At 40.4% G+C, this 23235-nt stretch overlaps 1 protein-coding gene across 1 annotated transcript; it reads left to right on the forward strand.

Moving 5' to 3' along the window:
* Positions 1-568: 568 nt before the first annotated feature.
* On the forward strand, positions 569-2771 carry LOC145635647 (replication protein A 70 kDa DNA-binding subunit B-like). The gene is made up of 9 exons (XM_081686971.1): positions 569-712; positions 820-958; positions 1186-1285; positions 1658-1785; positions 1873-1951; positions 2029-2140; positions 2233-2411; positions 2487-2607; positions 2688-2771. Exons 1-9 carry the CDS (start codon positions 569-571, stop codon positions 2769-2771), a joined length of 1086 nt encoding a protein of 361 aa, XP_081543097.1.
* Positions 2772-23235: the final 20464 nt, after the last annotated feature.

Genomic DNA, 23235 nt, shown 5'->3' on the forward strand with positions numbered 1-23235 from the left:
TTTTTTTTTTTTTTTTTTTGGTTTGCACTTATGCACTGCTGCTCATATTACATACCCTATTTAGGTGTGGCAGCTTCTTTTTAATAAATTATAATTTACTGTTGACTACCTGGGTAGCTTTGTTCTTTTAGTAATTGCTCATGAATTACTTAACTATAAAACCATCTATGTTTATCAGCTAAATTTTTTGGACATATTCTTCTGGCCTTTGTTATTCCCCTAACAGCACTTAGATGCTGCATTGTTTGTTTAGATAGTTAATTAATGAACTCTGAGAGTTGTCTTTGTTTTACTCACTCATGCATGCTTTCTTTAGTATTTATATAGGAATCAAATAGTATCTACCCTCCAAATCTTTCTTTATGCTTAGTATTTATACAATTGTTATTTGTTATGCTTTAATTTTTGTGGGATATTTTAAAGAGAGGTATTTCATTATAAAAGAAAACTGTAAAAGAAAGTTCAATACAATCTAAATAATCAAAACAACAAATATATTACTAAGAATGACTAATACAAACTCCTTATAATTTCTTATAAGCTTATAACATATCCACCAAATGCGTAGATGAAGCCTGAGTATACCCCTATTGGCAATCTGACTCCACAAACTAAGGCGTACAAAGTTCGTGCAAGGGTAATTGAGAGAGCAGAACCAAAGCTATCTCCTAACAAAACTCTGTACCAATGGCTTAAACTAGAGGACATTGAGGTTTGTTGCAAATATTGTTATTTTATTTTGTCTTAGAATTCTGTACAAGTTGTTTATTAAACAACCCAAACTGGATATAATTATTTTTGTTTTTCTTATTGCTTAAGGGAAATCGCATTCGTGGAACATTGTTTGAAAATGAAGTTGAAAGCTTCAAGGGAATTCTTGATCTAGGCAGGGAGTATGAAATTGCAAATGCTCCACTAAGAGTTGTTAATAAGAAATGGAAAACAAGGGAAGATGACTGTCAGATGACCTTTGGAGGGAACACAACTATCTAGCCCCTTCAAGCTGAAGCAGGACCTATACGTGCTTCCTAAGTAATTTCCAATTGCCTCTATTCCATGCACCAGCTCTAAGAGTGAACGCTTTGGTATCTACTTAAATGCTTCTGCTTAAGAAGTATTGCTTAAGTAATTTTTTCTAATACTGCCCTGCTACCCATAAACTTACTTTATTTTGGCTTCTTCCAGATGTTATTGGAGTAATTCTATACATGGAGCAGGTCAGGCAGGTCAAAACTGCATTAGGGGCTTCAATTGATGTTCGTGAGGTTGTGATCACTAATGATAGGTATATTCTTACACATAGTTACCTAATTACTAACATACATTCCTCATTAGTTGATTCAATTGAAATGGTAGTATATAATATAATAATTAAATAGCCTGTTGTTTTGAACATACTTACTTTGCTCCATTTGGATCTAAATCTTAAATTCTTTTGTTAACTTTCCTAAAATTTTCAGTTCAAATTTTAAACGCAAGTATATCCGCTTCTATAATTCATACGTGTAAATATTATTAAAAGTGTGGATTTGGAAATCAAAATAAATTTACAAGAATCTCATGGAAATATGGTTTTCATTATGACTGTCAAACCATTAGATTTAATTCATACTCACACTTTTTTGCATCATAAGCCCCTAATTTGATTAAAATGCAGTATATACCAACCTCTAATACTCTCTCTTTGGGGAGGACTTGCTACTGAAGGCTGCGAAAAATTAGCTGCTTGGGCATCAATCCCACTCATTGCTGGTTTTACCTACATGCGCCAAACAGGTCACAAAAGTAAGAGGTACTACTGCACTCCTATTTTCTTTGGTGACACTAAGTAAGCACCTATGATAACACTTCAAAAAATTTCTGAAACCACAGGCCTCTCGCTAGCATCCTCTATGTCTACATCAGTCATACTTAGGCCTTCAGGAGAGACAACAGACAATCTCAAGAAATGGTAAGCCACTATATATATAACAAGCATTTATAGCACTCATTTGGATATTATACTTACTTGGTATCTGTTCTCAACAGGAGTAGGGACAAAAAATCTTACATAAGTGACCTGATGGCTAAGGTTCTGCTAATCCGTGAACCATCTGTTGACAGGATAATAACTACTATTGGTGAACTTGAACTGAAAAAGGTTTTGATACACAGGCATTACACTTGTGACATGTATTTTCTATTCCAATCTATAGCATGCGCATCATTAAATTTGATATTTTATCACTACAGCTTACTGATACAATGCAAGAAGAGCGCATATGGCTCGAAGCAAAAATCCCTGAACTTGATGTGAGAAAAATCATTGCCTACATAGGCTGCGACAACTGTGGCCGCCGTTGTGAAGAACTGGCTGGTGAGACCTTTAAGTGTTCCAGCTGCCCAAACAAAGTCTGCACAGCCACTGCTAGGTAGCTATATTCTTATCATGACAATAACAAGCACATGTCTTAATTAAAAGCTAACTATCATATTGTTTCATGCAGGGTGAACTACACCTTCACCATAATTGATGGAACAGGGGAATTGAAGCTCATAGCTTTTGGAGCAGAGTGTGAGAAGCTATTTGGCATGAAACTTGCTGACATATACAACAAAGTAATTGCTGTAAGTAACTCACACACCCAAGACTTAAAAGCCTAATACACAACAAGCTATGAACTTACTATAACTTACTACCTTGCTAGGAATACTGGGATGACTTTGATGAAGCGCAGCTAGACTGTCCACTAAGGAGGCTTACTTTTGTGTTGGACCAGCAAACATTTTGAGCAGGGTGGGGGCTCTGAGGTGGGCTCTCAAATCTGTCTCAATGGAATAACTAGATGGAGGTTTTCTTAGCAAGCAGTGTGATTCTTATCTAATATTCCTCTACTGATCCTTTTGATATTACACTGCTTGTAACTATTGTGCTACTTAGATAATAAGTGGTTCTTCTAAACTATCTTAGCCTAGACTGAATGGTATATTCATCTCTATGGTGTCTTAATGCAAGTCATTAGGTTGTAATCTTTTGGACAAATTTACAAACCTAAGTCATCCATTACCACATTAATCTAAGCTTTTTAACTGCCTAATGATACTATGCATTTCCCTCTCACTTACTTGTTTACTGAAAGCTATCATCTGAGAATGCTAATTATGTATTCCTATGAAATTAAGCATGCTAGATTAATATAGCTAATAATATAGATTATAGCTTTCTGTTTATCATGCTAATAATTTAGTTGTGATTAAAATCTTCTGAATGATGTGCATTTTAATTTCAAGTTCTTTCAAAGATAGTGTTATATTATTAGGGAAGAAAGATCAGTGAAATTAGGATCTTTATCTGAGTTTGCAATGATTGAATTTGTGATGTATTGACTCATTTATATTGAGATAGCTATTATAAGTATATTTAGCAACTATAATTATATATTTGATACATTTAAACTTTCAACAAAGTATAAGAATGATAATACTATAATGATACACAATTCAGAAAATATTTGATTTAAACTTAGGCAAAAAAAGAAGACAGCATTAGAAGCTTAACAACAGATACCATAACTTATAGCTAAAATATATATATATATATATATATATATATATATATATATATATATATATATATATATATATATATATATATATATATATATATATATATCATTGTCATTCAAATTAGCAATTACATCACATTCTATAAAATTCATGCTAATTTCTACCAAGCTTAGAACTTATCAGCCTATATACTATTATACAATTTAAGCCACCAAAAACCAGCAGCTACCTACATTGCTAAGCTTGCTAAGCAAAAAAACCTACACTTCAATGCAATTTCAGCCAAAAAAAACCAGCAACAACCTAGACTTTCATTCAATTTGTTCATAATGAGACAAGTTAAGGCCATACATAGCAGAGTCTTCTGCAGAATCAGCAGACTTATAGCCTTCAACAAAGTCATCATCTTCATTGCCGCCATCATCGGAGTCATCAGAGTCATCTTGATCATCCTCCTCTGAGCTAGCCTCATCATTGTCCTCTGGGGCCGGCCCTACATCCCTCTACTCTTCCTCTTCTAAAGCATCACTGTCTTGCTTCCCAGAATTCTCTTCACCTTCCTCTTCTTCTTCAATACCCTCACCATCTTCCTCCTCCTCTTCCCCTTCTACATCCTCCACCTCTTCCTCGGCTTCTTGACCATCCTCCTCCCCCTCAGCTTCAGCATTTACTACTCCCAGAACCTGCTCAATCTCCATTGGAGCCACCCCATATCCCTGCTCCACCATACCACTCCTAGCCAACGCATCAACAGCTTCCTCTTCCTCCATCCTCCTCCTTTCATTTTCAAGCTCTGCCTCAAACTGCTCCGCTTCTCTCTGAAGCTCCTCCCTACGAGCTTGTAAAGCCCTAAGTCGTGAACGCAGCATACTCAATTGAAGCCACCTAGGACGGCCATGAGGGGCACTTGTAGAAGCTCTTGATGAAGATGAAGAGGCACCATCATTGTTAGCCATTTTAAGCTTAGATCAATTTACAGAAAATGAAAATTATTTAGGGTAAAGAGAAATATAAAGATGAGAGATAAAGAGAAAGTTGAGTGATAATCTAATGGAGGAAGATTAATAGCTTCTAAGTTCTGACTCTTTATAAGCTACAATATGCAATAATAGCATCTTCAGTTTAATGTCATTGAATATAGTTTTAGCTTTAGATGGAAATATGCACCCAAAATTTTTATTCTGTAAATTTTGGTGCAAAGTCTGATTTTATAATGTGTACAAAAGTGTCATTCTTACAAAAGGATCCTTTTTCTAAAAGAGCCCTTTTATACTCCTAACAAAATTTTTTTTTCTATTCCAATTTTTACTTGTATGCTATTTTTAGTATGTACATCAAATATTTTGTAATTTACAATTGGCTACAACTAAAGTTCTTTTCTTATTGAATTTTATAAGGTAAAATATTATACAATGTTACCATTTAACAATGTCCACCAAGGATCATTAATTAGTCGTACCAATTTCAGATAAGCCATACATTGTTAAGTTCAAATTAATTCAAAGTACAATGATTTGTACTCTATACCTTAATTCCTTAATAATTAACCTATTAATTTTGTTTTTGTTAAAATAAATATTGATATATTAACAACAAAGTAACAATCTCTACAACCTCAGAGTAAAATGATTGTACTCTATACCTTAATTCCTTAATAATTAACCTATTCCTTTTTTTCCCCCCTTTTTAATACTATCAATCTTGAGTACTTGAGTTGTAGGCAATAAAGTATCAAGACATTCTATCAAGGGCATTATGTAAAGGCTATCAAATCTCAACACGAAGACACACTCTTGCACTATTGCGTGTGATTTATACACTAACCCTAAACGTTACTACACCATCACATTTTTTATAAAGATTTTACAAATAGTGAAGCTACTCTATGTTATTACTAGGGCTATCAACATGAAGCTACCCTAGGTTATCACTAATTTTAAATGCAATTCAATTTATCAACATGAACGTTCACTAATTAATCTAAATTTATTCATAATTACCTAAAAAAACCTACAAATTAGCCAATAGAAATCACACTTCCGGTCTCACTAACTAGCAACACCACATTACCAAAAAGTAGGCAATCATACTTAGCCCCATTGTAGCTCACAACAGCATCCATATTCTTTAATTTGGAGGGTAGATAGCAATAAATCTACCAAATTTGGTTTGCCCTGTTTACCGTAATGGTAAGCAGTATTGACTATTTTCAGGTGGAGTCATGAATGAGCATATGGGAGTCCAGGGATTTGCTTCACCTAGTTTAGGAATATTGGTCTTGTCTTTATTTTTTATCACTCATAACAATGTTACTATTTTTATCAGTATTAATAAAAGAAAGTTGAGTTTCCGCTGCAAGTTTTGTTGTTGAGTTAAGTATTTTGAGTAGCCTTGCGTAATCACGCGGCGGTAATACGCCCAAGCCTATCTCTACGATATAATTATACGTATTATACTGGTATTTTCGTAGAGGGAGATTTAGGGGTGTTACAAAGTGGTATCAGTTTCAATGGTCCTAAAAAGATTAAAATTGGAGTAATAATAAAAATTGTGGGTAGACTTAAGAAGGGCATATAGGATAGATAGAGTTTCGCATTTGTGTGAGAGTCAAAAGCATTATTTTTATATAAAACTATTTTCTTATTTGTGGAAAGATGAATGAGAAAGGTATGCTCGAGTTCTCTACGGAGGCCTATAATGGGTACGACTCTCTGTCAAAGAAAGGCTTGCCTCAACGTCGTAGGTAAATTTCCTGGGAGACGCGGGCTAGACCGTCCTATAATCATGAATCAAGTACATATCTATTATTTTCGAAAATTAAAAGAATTGACATTATTTGAAACTTGAGTATGCGATTATGTGTGCATTAAAGTTGGTGTTAAAACACCTTAGGGAATGGTCAAGAGGTCCGAAATTTTGGAGTATTACCCATGGTTTGGTGATCTTGAGTTATGCTTGGTTTATTAAGAAATGAATTGCTTATTGAAAATGGATTTAGAATTGAATTGTTTATGTGATTTAGCATTGAATTAATTGTTTTGCATGTGTGTGTGAAACAAATGGAAAGAATTGATAAAATGAGACAGAATTATTTTAACCTGCATTACTTGAAAGATAATGGAGTCACAGTTAGTGAGTTCATAACTGGAATTGTCACTCTGGCCTTAACCCTTTATGAGAAGCCCTTTATGAGAAGTATAATTCGGATATGTGATATGTGGCAAGTATTTGGATCATACTAATGTTACATGTGGTCAATATGGTTGATTTGTTATTTTGAGATTAAAGGATTTGATGACTTCTATGGGATAAATAAGGAGTTATTTTGGATTGTTATCATGAATATTTGGAGAATTTGTGTTACCAAGTCTTTCCTAATTTTTGGAATATGATTTATGTTGATCAAAGGAAATATTATTTGTGGTATTGATGAGTTGAACTAGTCATGGATAAGTGTTGGAGTAAGGTATGTATTTTTTGGGATATACAAATTGGATATTAGCATTAATTTATGAAAGTTTGTATCTAATGGTGGAAAGTATCCATATGGTGTGAGGATGAGTATTGTGGTTATTATTCAAAGTAAAATGGATGATGGTTGAATCTTTGAAAAAACTTTATACAAAAGTTAGAAGATTTTGAGTCAATTCAAGTGAAAGGATTTATTTGAGATAAAACGTATTTGTTTTAAATCGAAGTTTATTTTGAAGAAATAATATCTTGTGAAGGGATTTAATGAAGTTAGTTAAAAGAATTATTGTTTGGATGGTTACTCAAAGGATTTTACTCTAAGGGATTGACGACAAAGTTAATTGATATAGAGAAGTTATTAATGATGGAATAATCAATTATTGCATTGAAATATTAATGAATTCCTTAAAGATGAGTTATGGATTATAGCAACCAAATTACGGAATTTGAAGTTATGAGAAAAGATGATCGAGTTTTTAAATGTTAAAAACGAAGTATTATGAAGTAACCAAGAGTTAATGACTACGATTTAAGGATGTAGTACCAGGATTTATGAATGTGTTTGGGAAGTTGTTAATACTTTTAGAGGATACCTTGAGACAATTTGCTAATCTACGAGCGATAAGAGGGTCAAGATAAGATGTGTTCCTTTTATGCTTAGTACCCATGACAGTGTTTGCTACGAAGTTGAATATGTGATTATTGAGTTTCTTTATGAAAAAGTAAGACTTTTATTGAAACAAGTATTTTATTACAAGTATGCAAAATGAATTTTCAAATACACAATTTTCAAAATAAAGTTTTGTATTCTTTGTTTCTAAATAGTTGTTTGGATTGAAAATTTTCATAGATCTTTTAAAATCTTTTATTAAATATTTTTTATTTCAGTTCGTACTTTGTAATTATATATATACGAGAATTTTACAACAATTTCTCCTAATGTAAGTAATTTAAATTATTTTTCAAATGACTTACAAAAATATTTTTCGAGTTTACTCACTACTTTTATTCGTATTCAAATCATTATAACCTAAGCTATTTTGATGTTTGAAACTTTCTAGTTTTCCTTATTTTGATTGATGATTGTTGATAAATTGTTAATATAGTTGATTTATTTAGTGAGTTGCAGTGTTGATCGAGTTACGGGGGCGTAACTCCTTTTAAGGGGGGTAAAGGGCGATAGAGTTTCACGCGTTTGCTTTTCGAGTCATTTTTGAGTGATTTCGAGTCTTACTTGAGTTTGGTTAGAGTCTTGAGTCAAGTTAGGATTGTGCATGAACCAATAATTTCAAAATGATTTTCGTTTCTTCTGGCTAAGTTTCGGGTCAAAACTTATTTTAAGGGGGGTAGACTGTAATACCCCATATTTTCATACGTATTTTCTAATTAATTAATTAAGAATTATTTTATAAAAAGGGTATTTTAGTAAAATCATTATTTGGAGCCAAAATAATATTTGAATTTTGGCGTCAAATATAAGTATTTAATCATTTGAATAATTAATTATTTTCGGATTTCTAAATTACTAGTATAGGTTTAATTATCTTTTTTTTAGGTCGATCCATACTTTATTATACTAACTATTTCAAGAGAAATATCTAATATACATTATGTATTTAACTAATTTTGATATTATTTAAAATATTTATTTATTCAATTATTTTATTATGATTTTTGCTTTTATTTAAAAAAAAAAAATTGTGAACGTGAGTTATCATGTTTTTAAGAGTGGTTTTATCACCTTAGTTTGTTAATAATTATTTAACTTAACCTCTAATTCTCTATCTCATTTTGTTCCTATCTTCCTTCTCCCAACCATATGTGTATCTTTTTGATTTTTCTTATCTTTTAACCAACCTACTAATCTAGGCCAAATGTTACTCAAATTCATTCAACAAACTTAAACTTATCATGCTCTTATTCTAATCTCATTCCACCTTAAGCTCTATCCTTTCTACACCCTCAACACTATAAATAGACCTTTAATTCTTCGCACTTATTCACACCAATTCTCTACTTTTCTTCTCCTCTTTTTACACAAATCATCCCGATTATTTTTGAAGCCGATTTTAGGGCATTTCTGGTCAGTTTTGTGGTGTTTCCATTTCACATAATATTGTTCCTCTCAAAAAATCCTTGAGGTTAGGCTCAAGAATTACCGAATTCGGAGTTATATCGAAGGCGTTATAACCTCTACAAGTTCTGCCTATTCTTTCCAACGCAAATCTAATTCTTCTATTTTCCTTGGTTTCTTATCTTTTTTTATTCTCTTCTCTTATTCAACTATTATTATTATTATTAATATGGGGGATTTATAAATAATTATTATGAGTAGTTTTAATTATATAAAATCAGATTTTTAATAATATTTATGTTGAAAGGTTCATGAACTTATAATTGGGAGGTTTTAATTTAATTATTTGTGAACCTTATATTGATAAAGGTTATATTTATTTGTAGGGTGTGTTCAATCAAGGTTCTTGAGGTTCTTTTTTGTGGTTTTTCTAGCAAGGACCAAGGTACGTTTAGGTGGTTAGATACCTTTGAAAGTAATTGGTTTGAGTAACATGTTTTACATGATTTGATTGGTGATTGAATTAAATTGATTTCGAAATAAATTATGTTTGAAGGTATTTATTTTAATAAAAGTATTTGAATGATTGATTTTTAAATCATGTTTTGAATGGTTTGGATTACTTATCGTGTTTAAATAATATTGGGAACTATTGAATATTAAAAAGATTTATTGAACCATTGAATTATTATTATTAATGCTTTATAAGCATGTTAGTAATCCCACTATACGGATTTGGTTTATTGATAAAGTCTTGGACTTTGTATGACCGGGTCTTTCCTCAAGAATAGTCTTGTAATATAAGGAGACTAGCTTGAGGGGTGTGCACACTTGGGTGAGGGCTGGATTAAAAGCAATTGGTTCTTAATAAAGGAATTGGTTTTATTAACTATTATTTTGAATATTGAATCATTGAATCGATTTTGGAATAATGAGCTTTGAATTTATTGGATTAATTATTGGAATTGGTTTTAAAAGCATGTTTCCAAATAAATTGAGTTTACACTATCTTGCACTTATCGTAATTAGCATATTTTGCTAATTCGTATTTCTTATTTGTTTTGGTTAGCCCTGTTTACCGTATTGGAAAGCAGTGTTGACTATTTTCAGGTGGATTCATGAATGAGCATATGGGAGTCCAGGGATTTGCTTCACCTAGTTTAGGAATGTTGGTCTTGTCTTTATTTTTGATCACTCATAACAATGTTACTATTTTTATAAGTATTAATAAAAGAAAGTTGAGTTTCCGTTGCAAGTTTTGTTGTTGAGTTAAGTATTTTGAGTAGCCTTGCGTAATCACGTGGCGGTAATACGCCCAAGTCTATCTCCACGATATAATTATACGTATTATACTGGTATTTTCGTAGAGGGAGATTTGGGAGTGTTTAGGGTAATTTTACCCCGCCACGTGGTCCAATCAGAAGATGACACGTGTCAGCCTCAGAAGGGCCCAAAGTGGACCAATCCCTGCTTGACACGTGTCACTCCATAAATTAAGGGATAAAGGCGGCCTTCAGGCCCAAATCCCGAGAAAGCCGCAAAGCGGCGCAGCCCACCAATGATTAGGGTTTAGTGACCTAATCAGGGGCACAAATCCCAAAGACCCTATAAATAGGGAGATGTCCCTCTTTTTGAGGGCACGTTTTACCATTTATTACGCTTGCATTCTCTCACATCAGAGAAACACCTGAGCTTGGAATCCGAGCAGATACCCACCTAAATTTCCGTCCTCTTTATTCCTTTTCAAGTTACTAACTTGACCGTCGGAGGCGGAGCTCCAACCACCCGGAGTCTCCGTTATTTTGCAGGTACAGCTCGGCCGGATCAGACTTCGTGTTGTAACTCTCCCGAGGGACAAAAACACCCAAAACATTTGGCGTCGTCTGTGGGGAGAGTACCTCGAAGATGGTTCAAGAGTCTGTACCACCCCCTAACCGTCTGAGCAAAGACCCAGAAGTCTTTACAGACCATGAGGATGAAGATCCTCAGGTCGAAACCTTTACAGCCGAAGACGGCTCACTCAGAATCAAGCGCATTCGGCCCAGAGACACTCTGGAGCGGGGTGCCTCCCAGGCGGGTCCAAGCCGACCCTCTGGGCAGCCGGAAGGGGAAACCCAAACGGCCGCAGGATCAGCCCCTGTCACCCGAGACGAACTCATGAAATTCATGACAAGTTTCAAGGGTGAAATTAAAGAGCTGATCACCCAAAGCCGAGCTGGCCCAAGTAAAGGTCAGTCGGCGAAGAAGACTCCTCCAGAGAAGGGGAAGTTAGTCAGAGACCGGTATCCCACTCCTCATCCAAAGGAGAAGGCAGCCGGGACCATTGATTGGTCAAAAATTCTCCTTCCTAAGAGGAACAACAACAACACCCGCCGGACTCAGCAGCCGGTGGGAAGCAAAAAATCAATTCTCGATGCCCGGGAGATCATCAACCGGAAGAGAAACCAATCGCTATCTGAGTCGGCTTCAACGTCGAACTTTCTAGACAACTTCAACAACATTTCTACAGGGAGTGCACCCTCCTTGCATAAGAGCTAGACAGGCGGTAATACCGTCCATTCTGGCCCACACATGATTGGAGCTGTACCGTATGTGCCTACTCAGGCTTACGGACAGTATCCCCCTCACTTCATGCAGCCGGCCCTCTTTGGAGGTCAGGCGACATATCCAAATGTCCAGCCATTGGACTGGCAGCTTCGTCTGCTGCGCCTGGGTGAACAGCCTTCTGCGTTCACCCGGGAGATAACCGAGGCGGCCTAGCCGGCCAAGGTTAACAATGTATTGGTTGGTACCTATGATGGTACCACCAATCCGGAAGACCACCTCATGGCTTACACCAACCTCATGTATCTGCAGGGGTTGGATGATGCCACTTGGTGTCGGTGCTTCCCGGCTACATTGAAGGGCATTGCCCAACAATGGTTTGGTAATCTGCCAGCCGGGTCCATCGACAGTTTCAGGAAGCTCGCCTTCCTGTTAGCTTCCAAAATCTCAATGAACATCCCTTCTAAGAAAACAAGCCTTGATTTGAGCACTGTTAAGTAGGGAGAGAGAGAAGGGTTGCGCTCATATGTCAGGCGGTTCAATCTGATCAGAATTCAGATTCAGGGACTGTCTGATGAGGTAGCTTTTACAGACTTTTTCAAGGGTCTGAGAGACGGGTCGACCTTTAAGTTCGACCTAGTCAGAAAAGGGGCTTTCACCTTACAGGCGGCCCTGAGGGAGGCGGAAAGCTACATTCAAGCTACCGACCTCTGCTCGCCTGGTAATCAGTGGGACTCCAAGAAGTCCGACAAGCAGAAAGACAACCGGTCTGCTCAGCCGGCCAAAAATAAAGAAGAGAGAAAGAAAAGAAAAGAAATCTGGGTGGTTAATGATTCTGACCAGCCGTCCCAGAAGAAAAAGAAAGAGTTTAAACCGTACGTCCCCAAGTACGAGTTTAATAAAGACTGCAACTCCATCCTCATGGAGATAAAGGACCGGCTGTCCATTGAGAAGCCGAATCCTATGAAGAGTTATGTCCAGTCACGGAACAAAAATAAATTCTGTCAGTTCCATGAGGAGGTCGGCCATGATACCAACGACTGCTTCAGTCTTCAGCGGGCGTTGGACCGTCTGGCTGACAAAGGGCTGTTGAAGTCCTACATTTCTAAGTCCCCAGCCGGGGCAAAAAAGAAAAATAAGGGTCAGTCCTCCAAGACTACCCCCCATCTTGCTAGTAGCTCGGATACCGACAAGGAGCCGGTCTACACAATAGCAGGCGGGTTCTCCTGTGGTGGCCCTACCATCCGGGGCACCAAGAGCCATCTTCGAAAGATGGACAAGGATGATGATGAGCAGGCGTCTGCAAGCATCTCCTTCCCAAACGTCTTGATCACTGAGAAGGATAGGGGCAGCGTCCGCCGTCCGCATGATGACCCGGTTGTCATTGAATGTAAGGTTGCCAACCAACAAGTTGGAAGAATCCTTATTGACACCGGCAGCTCATCAGACATCATCATCCTCCGGTGCTTGCAAAAGCTGAAATACAACGTCAGCAGCATGCATCCGGTCACCCACCCCTTGGTTGGTTTTGGGGGTGGGATGGTCTACCCAGCCGGAAGAATTGACTTACCCATCCGGCTGGGAGAGAAGGGCAAAGGACGACATATTGTCGTCAGATTCTTGGTCGTTGAGGAGTTGACCGCCTACAACATTATCCTTGGTCGGCCGACCCTCAACGTAGCCAAGGCAGTAATCATCCCGTCTCTCATGCTCATCAAGTATGAGAGGGATGACGGCACTGTTGGTTCCCTGAATGGGGATCAGAAGACGGCCCGAGAGTGTTATCTCTCAGCCGTCAGAGACACTGTGGCCCTAGACAGCCAGGAACCAATAGACCTTGACAATGTCAAGGATGCCGACCCAGCGCCTGTCCCACCAGCAGCCGAGAAGAAAAGAAAGGCACCTCTGCTGGTGGAGGTGAAGAAAGAGAAAAAATAGCAATCACTGACCGGTGAGCGGTCAGATGAGCTCCGCCCCCAACCGGCTGGTGAAAACATTGATCTCGTTCTGGATGACAGCCATCCAGAACGTACTGTAAAGGTGGGGACGGTTGCTCATGCTACCTTGGGTGCAAGCTTGCATCTTCTGCTGAAGGAATTCAAAGACATCTTTGCCTTTGAAGTGGAAGAGATGCCAGGAGTCAGCCCGGATCTCGCTGTCCACAAACTCATCGTGGACCCCAAAAAGAAGCCCATCCGGCAAAAGAAAAGAAACCACGGCGAGGAAAGAAGTCAGGCGGCAGCTGCCGAAGTCAAAAAGCTGCTAGACGCCAGGTTCATTCGGCCTTGTAATTTTCCCGACTGGGTGGCCAATGTGGTCCTTGTTAAGAAACCGAATGGGACCTGGCGCATGTGTGTTGATTACACAGACCTCAACAAGGCGTGTCCAAAGGACAGTTACCCGCTTCCAAAGATCAACAGTCTGGTCGACTCTACAGCCGGTCACGCCTTGATGAGCTTTATGGATGCCTACTCCGGCTTCCATCAGATACCCCTGTGGAAGAAAGATCAACAGAAGACGGCCTTCGTCACTGATCAGGGGCTATTTTGATATACTGTGATGTCGTTTGGCTTGAAAAATGCGCCTGCCACTTTCCAACGGATGATTAATACGGTCTTCATTAATCAGATAGGGAGGAATGTGGAGGTGTACATTGATGACATGATAGTCAAATCCAAGCTACAGACGGATCACCTTGCTGATCTCCGAGAAACATTCACCACCCTCAGGCAGCATAAGGTTATGTTAAATCCTAAGAAATGCGTCTTTGGTGTTGAGTCTGGGTAGTTTCTCGGATTCCTGATTGATCAAAGGGGGATAGAGGCTAACCCTGAAAAGATACAGGCGGTGATAGACATGAAGTCACCCCGTTCTGTCAAGGAAGTGCAGAGACTCACCGGCTGTCTGGCCGCCTTGGGGAGGTTCCTCAGCCGGTCAGGCGACAAGTGCCTCTACTTCTTCCAAGCAATCAGGAAGAAGACCAGACTTGAATGGGGTGATGATGCTGAGGCGGCATTCCAGAGGTTGAAAGGGCATTTACATTCCCTACCTAGGTTGGTCAGTCCTTTACCTAGGGAGACGTTGTACATGTATTTAGCCGTCTCAGATCATGCCCTCAGTGCCGTTCTCCTTGCTGAGCGAGACGGCGTGCAGCTCTCGGTTTACTTCATTAGCCATGTTCTTAAAAATGCTGAACTCTGGTACCCCATGGTTGAAAAATTTGGCCTTGCTTTGTATATGGCATTCAAAAAATTGAAGCCTTACTTTTTGGCACATCCGGTGGTGATTTCCACTGATCAGCCACTCAAGCGGTCAATGTCTACCTTGGACTCATCCGGGAGAATGTTGAAATGGGCTATTGAAATGCAAAGTCTTGAAATCGCTTACGAACCAAGAAAGGCAGTGAAAGGTCAGGCGTTTGCCGACTTCATTGTTGAAATGACCCGTCCGGTGGCTCCGGATAATCTTGATCAGGTTTGGAAAGTGTATGTAGACGGGAGTTCTACAAAGAACGGCTGTGGTGCAGGCGTAATCTACGAGTCTCCTGAAGGGGACAGATTTGAGTATGCACTACACTTCAAGTTTCAGGCCTCTAACAATGAGGCGGAATATGAAGCCCTACTAGCCGGCATTCGCATGTGTAAGGCGGCAGGGGCCATGAAAATTGATGCCTACTCTGATTCCCAATTGGTTGTTAGCCAGTATGAGGGAAGCTACGAGGCTACTCATCCGGCTATGATCAAATATCTTCAGGCAGTCAAAGAAGAGGCCGGGGCACTTGAGGAATTCCGGCTGAATCAAGTGCCTAGGTCGGAAAACAACCAGGCGGATGCATTGTCAAAATTGGCGTCTTCCGCCTGCCATGATACGCCTCGGTCTGTCTTTTGGGAAGTTCTTGAAAAGAGAAGCATCTATGAAGATCCCATTGGAGTTCTGGACCGAAGCTCTACCTAGATGGATGGCATCCGGGCCTATCTTTCAGACGGCACACTTCCTGATTCGCCACAGGAGGCAGCCGTCCTGAAGAAGCGAGTTGCAAGCTTCAAGTTGAAAAATGGAGAACTCTTCAAGGCGGGGTTTCTTAAACCTCTATTGAAGTGTGTCACCCCTGAAAAGGGGAAGGAAGTTCTCGAAGACCTGCATTCGGGATTCTGCGCCTCCCACATGGGCGGCAGGTCCCTAGCCGTCAGGGCCAGACGACATTATTTTTTGCCTACTCTTGAGGCAGACGCCAAGGAGTTGGTAAAGAAATGTGACAAGTGCCAAAAATTTGGCAAACTCATTCACCGTCCGGCTACTGATCTGACGGCCATCCACAGCCCAATCTTGTTTGCAAAATGGGGCATGGGCATTCTAGGTCCTTACACGCCTGCTCCAGGCGGAAAGCGCTACATCTTGGTGGCTGTGGATTATTTCACCAAGTGGGTGGAGGCTGAGGCGGTTAAAAACATCAAGACATCAGACGTAATTTCCTTCATTTGGAAGAACATTATCAGTCGGTATGGGGTACCTATGTCTATGGTGTTTGATAATGGTCCTCAGTTCGAGACGCCTCAGCTAAAAACCTGGTTGGGAGATCAGGGGATCTCAAGCTATTTTGCATCTGTTGGCCGGCCCCAAGCAAACGGCCAAGTGGAAGCCTTCAACAAACTCATCTCAGACGACATTAAGAAGAAAATAGAAAGAGCCGGTGGCTTATGGGCAGAAGAGTTAATCCATGTCCTATGGGCCATCCGGACAACAGCAAAAGGGGCAACCGGTGAAACCCCATTTCTCATGGTTTACGGTGCTGAAGGCGTCTTGCCCATCGAACATTACGAGCCGACTCTAAGAGTCATGCTATATGAGGAAGAGGCAAACTGGGAAGCAATGCGCCTGGCATTGGATTCACTCCCAGAACGCAGGGGCAATGCCGCCTTGCGTCATGAGATTTACCGTCTGAGAATGACTAGAGCCTACAACAAGAAAGTACACAAGCGTCCCTTGAAAGTTGACGACTTAGTGTTACGAAAAATGGAGGCAACCGGCAGGGCCAATGAGCTGGGAAAGCTAACTCCAAATTGGGAAGGCCCCTACCGGATCTATGAGGAAGTAAGAGATGGCACCTACCGCCTGGAAACTCCAGACGGCAGGCGCCTGCCTAGAACTTGGAATGTAGACAATTTGAAAAAGTACTACTTCTGAGAATGTAAGTTTTTTGTAAACAGTCAGTCAATTAATAAAGATTCAGACTTTGTTTGCAAAATTGTTTTGATTATTCGCCTGGGTAATACTCAGACGGATTCTTCACTTACCTAACTAAGTTTGATACTTAGTAAAGGTTACATTTTCTTGACCGCCTGGGTAATACTCAGATGGATCCTTTGTTTATTTACTTAAGTTTGATACTTGGTATGATTTAATAATTGCCCGTCCGTCTGGGTAATACCCAGACAGGCTTTTTGGTTTAACCAACTAAGTTCGACACTTAGTGTAAATTCACCGATTAAAAACTAAGTACAAAAACGCTCAGTGGCTATACAACCGGTCCTAAACAAGACCAAAGGCTAAAATGGCCGGATGGTTGCTCATTTTATAAAATCGCCTGTCCCAACATGGACAAAGGCGTCCGGCGACACCCCTCCGGGTGCAATCGTCGCAGAGAACAGACTATTTATCGATTCTACGTACCTATGCAGACGGCAAAAATTGAATGACCGAATCGGTCAACTCATAGCCGTCTGACCAGAATGATTTGTGAAGAACGATCAAGTTACCGGATACCGGATGCCCTGGGGCATCAGTCGGTCACCGGCTGAAGTTCTCACTTAGGTTATTTATTCCAAAATTGCACTCTCTATCCCAATTGGGGCAAAAGAGTTGTTCAATTGCTATGAAATCTCTACCAAGACGGACAAACGCCGTCTGAGTAGTGACTGGAATGCCTGTTGATGTAAGGCTGTGCACTTGGTTTGGGGCAATCACTACTGTGATTGATTGACTTACAAACGCGTCATGCTCTTTGCAACATCAGACGTTACCAAGTCAATCAACCAACTCCACTTGAAACCAATCACACAGCCGTCCAGGGGCAAGGACAGCCAGGCTTTTGATAAGTTAGGCAACAAATCGCCGCATGCTTTTGATAAGTTAGGCAAAAATGAAAAATTAAAATATTCGCAAGGCCAAATTGAAATGCAAATTAAAAATGATCAAAACCGACTCAGTCGGTGCATTTCAATAAAGTCCACCCAACCAAACGGTTGTGATGGATCAAATGTTAACCGGACCCCGTCTGGGAGAAAGAGAAATTGTTAATTAACCCGGCTCCATAGCCGGTAAATACAAAGAAACTCGGCACGCAGGCCGGAAAAGCAAAGTTATTGGCATACTGCCGCAGATTAAAGAAAAAATAAAAACAGAGATTGACATACTGCCGCTGAAAGGTCATTTCTCGCCTGCAGACGGTGCCTCCTGGTCCTTCTCCTCATCATCTGAGGGAATCTCTTGTGCTTCACCCGGACCATGTAGTTGATGCACGAGGGGCACATTGTTGGCGGTAACCCAGGCGTCGAAGGACTCAGGCTCTGGCTCACCCTTCTCTCTCAGGTACACCACGTCCTCGGCGTACCTGTGAGCCAGTGCCCAGACGCCATAATCCGCGTCTGGGTACAAGGCAGCCCAGGCGATCTTCATTCGGGCATCATTGTCAGCGTCACTCTCAGCAACTAGACGGTTTTGCTTCGCCTCCAAGGTTGCTGCAAAGTTCTTCTAAGCCTGAGCAACCTCCTTCTCTAGATTCTCAACCTTGGTCTTCAGGTTGGCGTTCTCTTCATAAACACCCTGAAGTTTGCCAAGGTCCGTCTGGGCCTTCTTGAGCGCCTCATCAGCCTTTTTGGCGCTCTCATCCGCCTTCTTCCGGCCCTCCTCTGCCTTCTTCTAGGTCGTCTCAGCATCACCCGCCCGCTGTTTGGCCGTCTCCAGATCCGCCTCTAGCTGCTGGATTCTAGACGCCTGTGTCATAATGATTTCTTTAATTTCAAGTTCATTTACGATAGTCGAGTGTAAAGCAATATTGTCAGCGTCTATGGCAGACTTCTTGGCCCTTTTTACCTCTTCCTGTTTGCGGGAATAAAGACGTTTAAGCCCGTCCACCCGCAGCATGGCCTGCAAAAAAGCAGGCGGTATAAGTATTGCAGGCGGGATAAAACAGTTGGAAAGAAATAAATTTGACAAGTTTCTTACCTCAGCCAGAAGGGATAGAATGCGTTCCAGATTGAACGTCTCTATCCCAGGGATACTGTCTTTATCCCTCTTCCGGACGGCTTCCAGCATGGCCTTGGCATGCTTCTAGACGTCTGGCCAGCCGGGAGATTGATCTGCACCACAATCAATACGTGATGAGTGCGAAACTAAGGCAGCACCTATTTGTTGCCGACCGTCTAAAGATGACGTCTGTTGAGAGTGGGATTTCACCCGCAAAGGCCACCCCAGCTCAAGCGGGGATTCAAAAGGGTTCTTACCTTCAGAGCCGGCCAAGCGGGAACCGCTTGCAGGCGTGGTGAATCCCGCGGCTGCTGATAAGGGGTTGACGAGATCAAGGCACACGCTGCCGCCTATCTTCTCGTTTCGCCCCGCTATCCGCATCTGCTGATGCCCGGCTGAGGCGCTAGGAGTTGACGCGGAGGTGGATTTTTTTATTTTGTTGAGAACGGAGGGGGTCTCCTCCCTAGCCCGTTTGAGTTGTTTCTCAAACGTGTTTCCAACCTCTCCTCCCTGCAAAAATAACCAAGTTAAAGTTAGCATCCGGGAAAAATAATTGTTAAGATCAATTTACAAAAGGGTCAGACGTTTATCACCTTGGCTTTGACCTCAGCCGCAACTTACTCCGCAAGCTCCTTGCGGATGACTGCAGAGGATCGTTTGGGAGTCTTCTCCGTCTGCAACATTTTTAATGCTTCTTCTGCAAAAAGAGAAATTGATCAATATCATAAATCAATTCCGATAGAAAGATACTACAGACGAATATAAAATCAGGCGCATACGTTTGGTAAACATGTGTCCTAGCCCGCAAGCGGCTAGGAAACACTCGTCCCTGAACCAGGCGCTCTTGGGGATCTAGTTCTTGGGGACTTTTATTGTTTCCCCGGTTGACAAGGTCGCTTCTGTGAGGCCGAAAAAGTCTGCCTCAATGATCTTGTCAAAATCTTCCTCTGGGATCCGGGGAAGAGCACACTTCCGGCCCATCAAGTCGGGCTTCTTATTGTACAGACGGAACTCATAATTCTCCCGTCTCGTTGGAGCTGACATCAGGTAGAACTTGTGTTTCCAACCGTCGAATTTTGAGACCTTGTCCAAGGTCATCATGTATTGGGGATGCGTGGTTAGAGTATACCACGCCCTCCAGCCGCCTGGGCTTCTGCTAAGATAATGCATACTAGCAAAAGCCTCCCAGCCGGGGTTAAGCCTCTGGAACTCGCAGGCGGAAACATACCCCAGAATGTTTGTCCAAGAGTTGGGGGTAAGTTGCCAGACTCCGAGGCCGTAGCCTCTCAAAATTGCCTTCACCGCCTGGTGAAGGGGGAAGCGAAGACCAGCCTTGAACGCCGCCTCATAACAGCCAAAATAGCTGTTGGCGTTCTCTTGATCGTCCTCCCAGGCGACGGTGCCATTCTCAGGCGGCACCCGGATCCTATACCCGTCTCCTAGCGGGTGCATTTGAGTAAAATTCTTTAAGTTTTCCTCCATTTGGATCCGGTCCTTGGAGGAGACGTGGATGTTGAAGGGATCGTCCTTCTCGTTCCATTTTTTCCTTTCTTCCTCCTCGCTATCCTGAAGCGGGGGTAAATCGTCACTGCTCTCAGAGGTAGAGGCGGAGCTGTCGCTCTCCGTCTCCTCCTCATTTTGGGTCAAGGGGGCAGAGACGGCCTCATCACCGCCTTGGTCACACTCTTCCAAAAAGGAATCAGCGGGAGTTGAGGGGGCGCGCGGAGGGGATCTCTCCAGAGCCGTCTGGTCTCCCTGAGCAGACGTTTCTCCCTCAGGCGTTTGGCCGCCTGAGCCTTCGTTTCTATAATTTGGATCAGTTGTCGTCTGCATTGTCCGAGCCATTGTGTCCTGCACAGACACATAACTGGTCGGAATCCAAGGCAAAGGGTGGTCCCAACACCCCGAGACGGCACTCCCAGTCCTAGACTCAGCCGTCCCTAGTTACCGGCTGGACTCTAACCTAGGCTGTGCCGTGTGTGTTGATGATGCATCCATTTATTGCAAGAAATATGTACAAACGGTGAAAAAAGAAAAAGAGCTGAGAGAGGCAGAGACGGTACCTTTTGATGTAATATCTGGAACTAGGCGGGTCCGGCTGGGTCGATGGAAAACGAGCTTTCTTGCTTGCGCCTGACTCAAACGGATGACTTCTGCTCTCTCAAAGTTTTCTCTCTAGAAAATTTTTGTAAACGTACAAAATTATGAGGGTAAAACGGCTATAAATAGAGGGTAAATACAGGGGCATTTTCGTAATTTACTCGGAAGGTGAACGGTTACTCTTTAATGGTAAAATTACCGCCAATCGGAGCGTGACACGTGTCACATATGCCACGTGGCGTGCCACGTCACATCTGTGAGGGGCAAATGTTTAGGGTAATTTTACCCCGCCACGTGGTCCAATCAGAGGATGACACGTGTCAGCCTCAGAAGGGCCCAAAGTGGACCAATCCCTGCTTGACACGTGTCACTCCAGAAATTAAGGCATAAAGGCGGCCTTCAGGCCCAAATCCCGAGAAAGCCGCAAAGCGGCACAGCCCACCAATGATTAGGGTTCAGTGACCTAATCAGGGGCACAAATCCCAAATACCCTATAAATAGGGAGATGTCCCTCTTTTTGAGGGCACGTTTTACCATTTATTACACTTGCATTCTCTCACATCAGAGAAACACCTGAGCTTGGAAACCGAGCAGATACCCACCTAAATTTCCGTCCTCTTTATTCCTTTTCAAGTTACTAACTTGACCGTCAGAGGCGGAGCTCCAACCACCCGGAGTCTCCGTTATTTTGCAGGTACAGCTCGGCCGGATCAGACTTCGTGTTGTAACTCTCCCGAGGGACAAAAACACCCAAAACAGGGAGTGTTACAAATTTAGTTTGGTTCATGATAAGGGTCCAATAATAGTGTAGTTGGATTGGGCTCGAAAAGAGCTTTCTAATGATATATATGATAAGCCCAATTTCGATGAATAATGAGGAAATTATGGCCAAACTACTAAATTGGGCCTGAAATAGTTTTATGGCCCAATGATCTAGTGGAGGGCCCATTAATATTCCTAAAGTTATTAGGTTATTTTTAATCTTCTAGAATAATTAAGAAGGTTGTTTTGAGTTCTAATGAGATTAGGAATAATAATTTTATTTTTTTATGAAAATAAAGAATTCTATTTGGATTAAAACAAGTGTTTAAAGAGATTAAATCTGATTTTCAAAGATAAGTACGGAAGTTGTTAATCGAATTTAATTAGATTATTTTGGAACCAATCATATAACCTACACTTTAGGTGTAATGATTCAATTATAATTGGTAAGAATTTATCTCAATATATACACATAATTAATGTGACCAAAATGTATCTTCAATGATATGCAACCTTACAATGTGAGTCATAACTGAATACAAATCAAATCATAAATGTGCAACATATCTTGATAATATATATACAAAAGTTGGCATATAACTTTTCAAACTACCATTTATAGGGATCATAATTATTATTTATTTATTTAATTTTCCAAACTTTTGCTAATTAGTTATTCTCCCCCTAAGTTGGTAAAATATCTCATTTATAGGAGCATATATACCAACTTAGTAGACAAATTCAATTCATTAGGAGGATCACAAGCAAAGTTTATTTCTCGGAAGATTTGTATTAAACAAGTTTCATCTCTTCTGGAGAACAACTTCAATGAAGAATTATTTCTTCATTAACTTTACATTGCATGTGTATTTATTAACCCTTTTATAATATCTTCTGGAAAACAATATTAATGGGGAGATATATGTTGAGCAGTCGTATGTTTTTCCCTTCTTTTCCAATTTCTTATGTGCTGACATATAATAGCCCCAATCAAAAGAATTGTTATACAAGCATGAATCACTTACTTGTAATTCTACTAGGTGGTGATCTTTTGGATCTTTAAAGACTTAAATAGTGTATTTTGTGAGCTTCTGGTCACCCATTACTCTTATATACTACGTTCGGATCATATTATATGCAACTTTGGGGTATTATTTGAGAGATATGAAAAAATTCAAAAGTTGCATATAATACGATCCGGAGGTAATATTAGAAATCAAAACCAACACTTGAAATGTTCATCAATACAAATTATTATAGCTCAATCTCAATGTTATGTCTTGCCATTCAATTCATTTCATATTCCTAACATGGAGAGAGTGTCAGCACATTATCAAATGAAACTTTAGGTTCTATACCGGGAATTTAATAAACCCCGGATGGCCTCAATTTTTAATTATCACATCAAATCACTTTTCCTTTAGTAAGTATATGAATTATGGTAAGTTTTATAATACTGGTGATCACCTTATTAGAGATACTTTATGCATGGT

Source organism: Chenopodium album, chromosome 1 (genome assembly GCF_948465745.1).
Source record: "Chenopodium album chromosome 1, dcCheAlbu1.1, whole genome shotgun sequence".
In the NCBI taxonomy this organism is placed as follows: Eukaryota; Viridiplantae; Streptophyta; class Magnoliopsida; order Caryophyllales; family Amaranthaceae; genus Chenopodium; species Chenopodium album.

Excerpts from the sequence above, each read along its gene's own strand:
- LOC145635647 (XM_081686971.1), top strand. The coding sequence starts at position 569 with ATGAAGCCTGAGTATACCCCTATTGGCAATCTGACTCCACAAACTAAG. Across the intron at positions 713-819 it reads TTAAACTAGAGGACATTGAG|GGAAATCGCATTCGTGGAAC; the intron begins GTTTGTTGCAAA and ends TTATTGCTTAAG. Across the intron at positions 1,286-1,657 it reads GTTGTGATCACTAATGATAG|TATATACCAACCTCTAATAC; the intron begins GTATATTCTTAC and ends ATTAAAATGCAG.